Source organism: Corvus brachyrhynchos, unplaced genomic scaffold (genome assembly GCF_000691975.1).
Source record: "Corvus brachyrhynchos isolate BGI_N302 unplaced genomic scaffold, ASM69197v1 scaffold14, whole genome shotgun sequence".
Lineage (NCBI taxonomy): Eukaryota > Metazoa > Chordata > Aves > Passeriformes > Corvidae > Corvus > Corvus brachyrhynchos.
The window spans coordinates 17433463-17445540 of NW_008239110.1; the positions used below are offsets into that span (position 1 = coordinate 17433463).

The window sequence follows — 12078 nt, forward strand, 5'->3', positions numbered from 1 at the left end:
ATACTGTCGTATGAGTTTTATCTTATTGGGTTGTCTTTTTTCTTGGTGCATGGCCTGTAGGAAACATTGAACATTCAGTTTCTAGTCTAAGTATATGGATGAAAGATTTCATAGGAAGGCTATTGCACAAGAAATGTTAAATACATGAAAGTAATTGCAGTAAGTAATTCAGGATAAAAAGTAAATGTCAGTGCTGATCATGATGTTAACTTTGTGACATATAAAGAAATGAAATCTTTTATACGATGATTTGCTAATAAAGTCCTAATGTATTTGCAGTTGGGATGTGCTCTCTTGAGCCTCACTGCATAGTCAGGAAGAGCTATTTCACATGGTAGTTCCATTTACATCTCAGAAACAATTGTTTGCTCTGGTGTTTGAGATCTTGAATTTTTCCGAAGTGATTTCTGGGTACCCATAAAAAACACCGGATTATGTTACTGAAATTGTAACTTCAAAGGGCCCATGTTGATTAATTACAGATCTCAGAGGAAGCTGAATGCTTATATTTGCTGTATGGACTTTTATCAAGGTTTAAAGAGGTTATTTATAATACTTTTAAAATGTCATTTAATATTGCTTTTCAAATGCTGCCTCTAAATTCTCATAGTGTTCCATTCTTACTTATTTCTAACTCAAGGCCTCATTTATACACTTTATATATTGAAGAACCAGATTCTTCTGGACATTCATTTGGACCAGTTAGTGCTGGTGTAAGTAGTTTCTATATTTTTCTTATACTTAATTGGACTAAAAATGGTGTTGTACTAGAAATTTAACCAGTTTATAGACCTGAGAAGGATAGTAGGTGAAAAAATGCCATGACTGTTTTATGATTTTTATTAAGAACTTGTGCTTGTGTTTGAGCCCATTGTTATGATTCCAACACTGTGTGTGAATCAAAAGACCCATAAACCAAACAGAATGGCAGAAAATCATTTCAGATCATACTGTTAGAAAAAATATTAATATTTATATTTAGACTGAACTTTAATTATATTACAAAGTGATATTTAGAGGCATGTGGCCTGGCAAATCCTCAGAGCTGTCTTTTATTTATTCATAACATTGTACTTCAATGTTTGCTAATATGTAACCCAAAAATATTACATTTTTACTTGCGTGAAGTCAAAACATTAAACCTTTAAGGATCTTAGTTGTAGCTGGTTTATCTCACAGGTAATCAAAGCCTTACAGGCAGCAGATCAAGCACTGGGGATGCTCATGGACGGACTTAAACAAAGAAACCTGCACAAGTGTGTAAACCTCATTGTTTTAGCTGATCATGGTAATGTACATACTTAATTTTTCAATCTAATTTTACTGAGTCACTGTTTTCTTCCTCTGTGCAATATGTGGGCTTAGTAGTGTTAATCCATTTTATAATTCACTTTATCTTCATTGCCATAAAAAAGATGGCTGTTTCTATGTTGCCCTTTAGGGATGGAGAAGACCTACTGCAAGCAGTTAGAGTATATGACCAATTACTTCAAAACGGTGGATTTCTACATGTATGCTGGGCCTGCAGCTCGCATTCGAGCACGTAATGTTCCAAAGGACTATTTTACCTGTAAGTGTAGACCAATCCTGGGATTGAACAATCAATATAGCAGGAAATAAATAAATAAATAAGGAAATGGATAATCAGTAGTGATCAGCAGAGTGAACAGCTTTCTGTTTCCCTTAACTTGGCTTCAACATCCATGGAAGTTGTTTGGGTTTTTTTTTTCCAAGAATGACCACTTTAGATGAAATTTGGATGAAGGTTAGAAAAGATCATTGCAGACTCTGATTTGTGTTTTTTTGGCATGGAAAGATGAAGTAAAGGTAGTTTTATTGTTTGGGACTGGAGTTCAGGGCTTTCATAAGTGTATGGCTCTTCACAGATTTCTTGTGCAACATTGACAGAGTCAGTCTTTTTGAAGCAGTATTTCTAACTGTGTGTACAAAGTTACAGAATCTGAACCTTAGCACAGTGGAATCTAAGCCTTGGTTAAGCCCTTCAGCTAATATCTCAAAAGAACAGAAAATTGAAACCATGTGAGCTAACTCTGACTTGAAATAGATACCATGCTACCAGACTGGAAAAAAAATCCCAGAACTTTCTGTATCAGGGAAAAGAATGGAGAGGTATTGTAAGAGGCATAGTTACTGCAGGTTGCAAATAAGAGCTGGGATCTCATTGTACTTTTTATTCATATTTTAGAATTGTACTTATAGTTGAAGGCACAATATTTTTATGATATAAAGCAGACTTTCTTTGGTTTAAGTCAGATAAAATCAGAGTAATGAGCTGCGGAAAGAATGGTCATGTTTTTTGTGTGTCTCAGTCTCAATAAAATTGTTGACTCATTTCCTCTAATAGTCTTAGATTTTCTGTAGGAATTTTCCTTCCATGAAGTGCTCAGATTTGCTTTATAGAAAGTTAATGTCAAATGGTTAAATCACTCTTTCAAAATGTGCGAGGTGAAGATACCAAGATAGACTGAAATTTTCTCTGTGACTGTTGCTGGAAGCAAAATACAAGACAACTGCTCCAGGTCCTGTTCAATGTGAAAAATGTTAGACTTCAAACTGAGGTTAGATGAGAGAAAAAACCTCGGGTCTGGTGATCTGTCAGCTTTAGGTGTAGGCAGTCATCACCATGGCAGTTTTCTACAGTCTATCTTGATGTACCCAAAGTTCTAGTTACTTCCACAGGCACACTTACAGGCAGTGACCATTAGAAATGTAACATTCCTACCTGTGGAAGGCTATAGTTGACACAGTCTTCACAAGCTAATAAGGAAAATTTTATAGACAAAAAGTGTGTTTAAGTTTTTTCTCATGAGGCTTTGTCCTTCAGCTGTTCAAATGTATATTAATCCATCTTTTCTTTTTAACAGTTGACTCAGAAGGAATCGTTAAAAACCTCACAGTGAGTAAATATTCTCGTAACTTTTACTCATAGCTACTCTTAATAGGAATCTGATGAAAAAACACAGTTTGTAAAAAAATGGAACTATGGTGCCAGTTTGAATAGTGTACTGACTCCAGTGTGCCATGGGAGGCAGTTCTGGAAGTTGTTCAAAGATGATGCATAAAGGTACTTACTTCACTTTGAAAGAGAAGTGGCTGACTTCAGGGGGAGAAACCAGGGTGTATCTTCATGGTAGAACAGAATACAGCACAGAGATGCTTTAGACAACAGGCATCTGTTAGCGCTGAACCACAAGTGCTGCACTCAGGCTAAGCTAAAGTAACTTTTCCACACAACAGGTAATGACATTGTAGAGCACATTGCCATGAAGTGTTGTAGAGGCTGGAAGTAGAAATAGAAAGGGGGAATTTTAGAGACATTAATGCAGGGCAGCCCTGTAAGGGCTTTTAAACCTGATCCACAAGGAACACCTGACTTTAAAAGTCCCTGAAGCCTAGGTGAAACTAAACAGGTACAAGAAAGAAGCTTCATTCAATACTTGGCTTGTTCTTACACACTTTCTCTAAGTGTCTGATTCTGGAAGTTTTGGAGATCTGCTTTGAAACAGAGTACTAGGCAAGATGGGCCTTTGGCATCAGGCAGTATGACTCTCTTAGGATCTTTTGACTTATCACTGAAATACTTGCAGTGCTTTTATGTATGCTGCACCACCACAGGGTCCTGTACTGGTAGTTCTGCTTGGAACTAAGCCATGCTGAGTGGATGTAGCACTTGAGGGCACATCCAAGCTTGCCCGTGTCTCCCATGTGGGTACACTTTGACAGCTGGGTTCCGAAGGATACAAACAAAGAAATGCAGAGCGGAGTGCAAACCAAAGGGAGACCAAACCTATTTCTTTTACTGAAAGGTGTTAAGATGTGACAGTGCATGTTTTTTCCTTACACTTTTTTAGACAGATAATTCACTGCCTTTTTTGTTGTTGTTGTGTCCAACATATACATTAATACACGTGCGATGAATGTGCTGGACAAACTAAAAATCTTGTAGGACAGTTGTCTTTTTGTATTTCTTTCCTTTTACAATTTACAGTGAGTTAAATATTTAAACTGCTTGCTCTCAGTGTGTTGTCGTAACTCCCCCTTCTTTTCTTCATTGCCAGTTTGTTTTCTATTCTGTGGCTTGTCCTGGGCTAAGTAGTAGACAGGTGTTGTGGAATATTTAGGAAAAATGCTTTCAGTTTGTAAAAATTCTGGACTCCCAGATGGGTATGTTTCTGATAAATCACCACTAGAGGTCTTCCTTTAACCTGTTGAACATGCGGGGGTAGGCTCAATGGCTGGAAATAGCTGAAGGCGCTTTCGCAGTGCTACATCCCCTACCTTGCTGTATGATATGGAGTCTGTCATATCAAAGAGCATGGTATGATGGGAATATCACAATTTGCATGTTCTCAAGCTCAGCTGAAACTGCTACTGCTAATAGTTACAGAGATGTGACATCTCATGCCTTATGGGAATAGCCTGGTGTAAGGACGTGTCCTCCTTCCTTTTCTCTTCATAAATGGTTAGTGTACTTTGTCCCTGTCAAGTTACTAGAATGAGTGCTTTTTGCAGAGAAGGGAGTTGTGTGTTGTATATTAATTGCTAATGAATAGACATAAAAGGCGTATGTTGATTTTCTCTATTTTTCCTTTTAATTAGACCTCTTCTGGGCTAGCAAACACATTGAATCCTTATTTTTCATGTTCCTGGATTCCTCTGTGCTTCTTTGATGACTATTGAGGCATGGTTACTCTCATGTCACATCTTAAAGTCTGCATCCTGTGCAGTGCATACAATTCTAGTACTTAGAAGTGAAGATGTCAGATCAGACCCCAGGCATGGTATAGTTTGCACAGCCTATGTGGTAAAACAGGTCCACTTCTGTGGCCTACCCAGCTTCCTAGCAGCTCTTCCCTTAGCATTTCAGATATTCTGGGTTATCCCAGTGCTGGATGCCTGATCAGGAGCAACACTTCTGAAATGTTGCCATGATGCTTGCAGCCAGCTGGAATGGCTTCTAATGGCCATATATAGTTAGGTCTTTGCAGTATCCCCTATGGTTATCATCAGGCTCGCAATTCCAAGCTCTTCCATGGCACGCCTGCTAATGCAAGTGTTATATTAACACACTAAATGTCGGTGTAAAAGCGAAGACCTTTAGCTAACAGCTGAGCAATGGACATTTACGTGTTCAGGCTTGCAGCTAAAACCCTAGACTGCCCCATTGTGTATAGTTGGCTTGCTTTGTTACTTATTGTAAAGTGACTGAAGGTGGCAGAAATAAACTTCCAGGGAACTTTCTCTTGTAAAGTGTGATCTTATCAACTAGATACCAATGACATTATTACAGAAATAGAGACTAAATATTTCTATTGAGTATCTTCCAGCCTTAGGTGTACTTTTACCACAGTATTTGTGGACTTGCTATACATATTGTATGTAGTGTATTTTCGAAGAGTTCCAAAAAAGTGTCGCTTTTCCTTGCATTGCTTCTGGGGCCAAAAATGACATCTACAGGTCATCCGAGAAGCTGTCTGTGAATAATGGGCTTTGTGCTTGCATTCCTGTCACTGAGATGTTTGTGATAATTTTGAATGATGGACGGTTTTTGAAGCTGAGCGAAACTCGTGACTGGACTCTTTCCTCTGGCACAGTGCAGAAGATCCCCTCAGCACTTCAAGCCCTATCTGACTCCTGACCTGCCCAAACGGTTCCACTATGCTAACAACATTCGTATTGATAAAGTTCATCTTTTGGTGGATCGACAGTGGCTGGCTGTGAGGTAACATAATTTGTGTGATTGTTATGCTATTTTTTTTAATCCCACTCTCATCCCTTTAATTTCCTTCACAGATGCTTCATTTCCTGTTGTGCTTTAGACTTGTTACATTTCCATGTTTGTTACAGTTAAAATCATACTGTGTAAAAAGGAAACATGCCTCATAGAAAAAAAGCCCAAGAATTAGTGTGATTCAAAACTTAACAGTCTAATACAAGAATCATCATTGCTCCACATCAAGTTTTTACCAAAAGAAAAAAACATTTAAAAGAAAAAAAATTGATACTACCTAATGGAAAAATTCTCAAAAATAGTGCAAACAATAATGTAAGATTTTTACACAAGGTATTCCCATATTTAGCCCTTTTCTTGGCATTGCAGTCACCACCCCTCAACTGCCCTTCTCTAAGGCTGATTGCTTTAGTCTGGTGCACGTGTGGATATGGCCAATGATCAGCGTTAGGAGTCCTTCATCAGGAAGAATAGGATGTTGAAGTTTCTGCTTCCTCACTCTGTGATTGCAGTGGGGTTCTTCCTATATGCATGCTAACAGTACAGCTTGCCCATTCTTCACTAGCCTGCAAGTTAACATTACATCTCAGTTCAGTAGACATGGTGCACTCTACATGTGTTAAGTGTACTTGCATTATCACGCAAAGATAAGCTGAAAAGGTAAAAAATTAGACATAACTACCTGGTCATTACAAAAAATTGCTGCAAGAGTGAAACATTAAAAAAATAACTCTGAGTAAGTCAAGAGCAGTTCAGACAAGGCTTAGACCTGAGGCTTTGAAAACTCAATACAGACATCTGTAGTGTTTGCAGCAATACTGTATTTACTGAGCTACAGTATTGCTGCAGGAGAAGAGAGATCCAACTTGGAATTTCAAGACTGCTAAAACATTAGAAAATGCCTGATCTAAATGAATATGCAACTTGATTGTTTGTTTTGGTGTAGCCAAATAATTGTCCAGGACATTCAAAAAGAAATGTGCCCTGAAAAAGTCTTATCATCACCCTATTTTAAACTGTGCTCAAATGTTCTTGAGCCTCTGAAAGCAGGATACATGCACTTGACAACTGTGCATTGAATTGGCATGGAGTGACTGTCTCTTTATTCTTCCATGTGTCTCAGCAATGGGTAGATAAAAATAAGGTTTAGTCACTATGTCAGAGTATTCTGACATTAGTTATTAATTCTGTAACCCAAGCCCACATTATCCACATGTCTCTTTACCCTTCAGAATCCATGATGAAAATGCACTGTCGTGTAAGGCAAATTCTCTTGCAGTCATATTCATATTATTCCACAGAGGCTAACAGCAGAGTTTTCCCATGGTAAGTTTTCTGTTAAATGGGTGTAACTAGGAATTCTTCCTAAACAGATTACGCTTGTTCTGCAACTTGTAGCTAGGCAAAGGCCTCAGTTCAAAAATAGCAATTTTTTCAATTTATTTTGAAAACATTGTTTCACTGTACACTCATATCCATCTAGGATAATTTATTACTGCCCACAGCAATTTCTGTTAAAGGAGAAAGAGATCTTCATAGAAGTGAACAGTGATGACCCATAAGTACTGCAGTATGATGGCAGAGTCAGTTCTTAAGGAATGATTGTGTCTCTGAGCCACAATGACTGTTACTAAGTGCTTCTATTTGTGTCATTTTTATTTATACTCTGTGATGGTTTCTCCTTAGGGATGCAAGTTACACATATTGTGATGGAGGTAACCATGGCTATGACAACGAATTTAAAAGTATGGAGGTAGGATGATTTCTATTCAAGTCTTGCACTTTCTTATATACAAAATCATGATGTGCCAGGTAACTCACCAGAATACAGAATAATGATAGTTTTTGCAGTGTACTTTTTCTTTTCTGTCAACAAGATGTGTAAACTGTTAACACATACTAGGTCCAAATATTTGTATTGCCTTTCATCAATGTGTGCAAGGCCTGTTTCTTTGGGGTCCTCTAGTAAAACCAGTCTGGGCTTACCTTACCTGCTTGGAGACCGGTAGACTACTGTAAACCAAGTCTACCATGTTTAGCTACAGGACACTTAATTCTTTTGTTTTGTCATTCTTCCACTGAGGCAATGACCAAAAAATCTCCATAGGCTCTGGCAGTTCATCTGAGCATCTGAAAGCCTGTATGCTCAAATCAGTTAAATCTCATTGTCTCTGCTTCTCTTACCAGAGTTAATCGTATCACCAGAACAAAAAAATAATTAGCATAGCCTGTATGTTAGTATAGCCTGTGTTGCTGTTTCATCTCATTTTCACTTCTGGTTACAGTGAAAGTGTTTTGAGGTCTTGAGCTTTTGGTTTTTCATGTACTTTCTGTGATGTGAACCTTTAACTAAGATCAAGCATGCCACTCTTAAGTCTCATGCCTAAGAATCAGATTCTTCTAGATCTTTACAACAATGTTAAAGCCAAATGTCAGTGATCAGAAATATGGTGAATGTTTGTATGGAAAGAAAGGTAAATTCTGGTTACCATGAAACTTTAATAATGGATAAGCTTACTGAGGTGCCACAACCAAGGCTTTTTTTTTTTTTTTAGTAAAGGAGCAAAATGTCATCTTTCTATAATAAATTAAAAATTCCTTTTCCATTATGGACACATAATATTATTTTAGAACAGATCATTGTCCTGTTTAGTCATGTTTCCTGTATCTCCTGGCAGGCAGCTCAGGAGGCTCCTAAAGCAGTAGAAACTCCTGTGAGACTGTACATAGTTATCAGTGTTCTGCAACAAGGCTTGCAGGCTCCAGCAAGGGCTGTCCAGCACTGTACCATTGGTGGCACTGATACAGGTCTCTGCTGAGCTTGGAATGGGCCTCTGCAGTTCCCTGCTCCTCTCTTTAGCCATGGACATAGACTCTTAAGTGACCCAAAGACTTCAGAGTGCAGCAGGTAGTAAAAAAACACCCCAAAACCAAGTAAGATTCATGATACAGTTTAAAATATCATGCTAAATGAATTCTTGTTTTGCAATTTTCTTCAAATTATGTGCAATGGTAGAAATTTGCCTTCCTTACCAGAACAATCATGTATGTTTAACTGTTGTGACTGTAAAAATACTATATTTTGCCATTGTCTCAGTTTTCATAAAGTGCAACTGAATTGGTTTTGGATTTGGATTTCTGAAGATAACCCATTTTTTTATTATTGCTATTACATTCTAGGCTATATTCTTAGCATATGGCCCAAGCTTTAAAGAGAAAACAGAAGTGGATGCTTTTGAAAACATTGAGGTTTACAACCTTATGTGTGGTGAGTAGAAACAATCCAGTACTTTAATGATAAACTACTAGTGTTTTCAAATACCAGTGTTGTAAGAGCTAAAAGAAGCATAGCTAAAAATTGAGAGAATTCATTCAAAAACAAAACACTGAAGCCATGCTCTTAGGCCTTCTTTACAGTGCTAAGAGATTAACTGCCAGAAGTTGTTCTGCTTTGAAGGTTTTTTCTGATTGCAGAAGAATTCCATTAAAGAATCAGGGGGAACCACGCCTGCCACGTGGGTTTGCTCTCAAACTGATGCCTGTGGAATTGTGGATAAGAATCTTGTAGAGAGCAACTGCTCTTGCTCATAACTTAGGATGGACCATTGCAGTCCCAGCAGCGAGCAATTAGGAAGCATGTGCCTCAGAAAATACGGATTAAAGCATCACACAAAAGTGCAATAGGCTACTACAATGCTTCGCAATGTGATGCACTTGCAATAACATTTATAGTCTGCATTAGACCATCTAATCTTATGAATGTTATGACAGTGTATAAAACTGTATCAGCAGTACTCAAATCTATAATGACTAAATCTTGATGCAGTGGAAGATAGCAAAGAACCTTCAGACCTAGAAATTTGCAAGTTGGTGGGAGTAGTTACCATAATACTTTAAATAATGGAATAAGCTATTTCTTCTACATTTAAAATGACTAGGAAATGAGTAGAATTGGAAAGAGAATGACTTTTTAAAATACCATTTTAGTCTTACAATATGTTTACAAATTTCCAATGTTTCAACAGATTTGTTGCAGATAGTACCAGCACAAAACAATGGAACACATGGCAGCTTGAATCACCTCTTAAAGAAACCTTTTTACAATCCTTCACATCCAAGGGAAGTCTCATCTCCCTATTCATGTCCAGTTTCCAATCTGGCTCCTGCAGATGACCTGGGATGCAATTGCACACAAGTAAATAGGGGTTTCTGGCATCTTTTAATCATCTCTGTCAAGTGTGTTCTGCTTGCTTTGTTTTTTTCTAAGCAGTGGACTCATTTTGAGCAATTCTCTTTTATTTTACAGATCTCAAATGCGTCACAAGAAGTACTGCTAAACAAGAGGTTAAATCTCACCGCAGAAGAAAGTAAGTAGCAAAAAATGAAGAGGGCAGCAGTATTTTTAAATCTGCACCTGGTTTATACTTTATATCACTGGTTCCAGTGGAAATTTTTGCAACGTTAATTACAATTGAAAGTGAAGTAGGAAAATCAGGTCAGGAGCACAATTTTGTTTTTTTTATTTTTCCATTGCATTTCTTTAAAAAATGCTAAGGAGCTCTGTTAAAGCCTCATGTATGTATAAGAATAGGATTTGAGTCCCATTAAAATTTTGGAAAACACCATACGGATTTCAATGGTCTTGGAGAAAATCTGAGCACTGTCAGGCTATGTGCCATAACTCTTGTTCCTTACCCTGCATGCATTACTTTGCCTTTCTCTGATCAAAAATTCTCATAGATACTTCTTTCTGCTTTTTTTTAATGGTGTTTCTGGAAATTTTGGGAAACACTGTAATGCCTCCTAGTCAAATAAGATGTAAATTTCACCTCCACTTGGTAAGATAAGTTCAAAATATTTACATTGGTATGAAATTTCAAAGAAACAAGAATTTGCTAAGCTGATATATTGACTTCTGTACATGAAACATAATATGAAAACTATTTTCTACATTTTTTATTCTACTTATAAGCCTAAAGAACCACATGACCAGGTTTACTGTTGGATCTACTTGTATTTTCTGAAGTTTAATTGACAATTTTTCTTAACCCTTTGTGCCATCCCAAATGTTATAGAAGAATAAATCGATAATTATTATTTAACTTTTAGTTAACAAGGCAAGCTCATCTCATTTGCCATATGGGAGACCCAAAGTTCTTCAGAAGGAAAATGTCTACTGCCTCCTTTCCCATCGTCAGTATGTGAGTGGATACAGCTATGATATCTGGATGCCGCTGTGGACTGCCTACACTGTGGATAAGCCTGTAGGTTATCAAATATCAAATATCTACTATCTATCAAATATCTACTCTTAAATATGGGATCTAATGGATTAAAAATGTGGAATTCATCAGGAACCCTGTTTAAGGGCTGGTGGATGTCATGTGACTAAGGCTTTTGTGTCTGAAAAAGTGTCTTTGATATCATTTAAATTTCAGCTATCTTAAAATATAGTTTGGGAAAGTGGCAATTACCATTTGTTAGGGACACAAAAGAGATAGGAGAATAGAGCTGCTGGTTCTATTAAGCCTGTTCTGTAAAAGGGATATGCTGTCAAGACAATGGTCCCCTTGCCTGTCAGTTCCTGTGGAAAAGCAGGGTGTGATTTTCCAAATCAGAATTTCAAGCTTTCCTATGAGTACCATGATATTTTTCCTATTAAATATCCTTTGTGCAACTCTACAAGACAGTTTGCACTAATGCTTATTTCTGTATGTTGTCTGCTCTCTGTTACATGATATCACTTCTGAAAAGTGTAATTATAGTTGAATGAACCTCTGAGTGTTCAAGGGTATGTGGCTCTGGAATAAATTGTTTGAGTTTTCAGGGTCAGTAAATGAATGGACATTCATGGGCTTACTTGCCCTTATAATTTGACCCTTTTTCTAAGTTGCCTTGTGGAAACTGTTTCTATGTTGATTCTTCAGTCTGAAGAGGACTGTTATTGATGTCTATGTGATTTCTTATTTATCAGTACGAATATGAGGAAATTATTGTAATTGCTGCTAAAATGTTAGTATTTCAGAAAGTTTCACTCCATATTTTCTACTGATTCTTCACTGTCTGGTTGAAGGATCAGGAATTCAGTCCTAAGAAGGGTAAAAGTCATTTAAGCAAATGTCCATTTCAAAAGGACTCTTTATACTTCATATTTGAAGATCTGCCCTTAAACCTTTCTATGAAAGTGCATTACACAAATGAAAGCTAGTTAATTGTGGGCATATTTTTTGTCTGATTTTGCTTTTAAAAGATTAAAAAGTCCCATCAGAGCTGCAGTCTTCTTAATATTGAGCTTAAAAAAAGCTCAAAAACCCAAATAAATTTTC

General features: G+C 37.2%; 1 protein-coding gene across 3 annotated transcripts in view; it reads left to right on the forward strand.

Moving 5' to 3' along the window:
• The window catches only part of ENPP3 (ectonucleotide pyrophosphatase/phosphodiesterase 3), a 37135-nt gene that overhangs the window by 15710 nt on the left and 9347 nt on the right, over positions 1-12078 (forward strand). For all 3 annotated transcript variants that reach the window (XM_017739786.1, XM_008637965.2, XM_017739787.1), the window contains 10 exons: positions 641-713; positions 1180-1288; positions 1442-1570; positions 2886-2917; positions 5616-5743; positions 7439-7505; positions 8933-9020; positions 9778-9947; positions 10059-10119; positions 10862-11016. In XM_017739786.1, the coding sequence (XP_017595275.1) occupies positions 641-713; positions 1180-1288; positions 1442-1570; positions 2886-2917; positions 5616-5743; positions 7439-7505; positions 8933-9020; positions 9778-9947; positions 10059-10119; positions 10862-11016 (1012 nt within the window). The remainder of the gene's footprint in view (positions 1-640; positions 714-1179; positions 1289-1441; positions 1571-2885; positions 2918-5615; positions 5744-7438; positions 7506-8932; positions 9021-9777; positions 9948-10058; positions 10120-10861; positions 11017-12078) is intronic.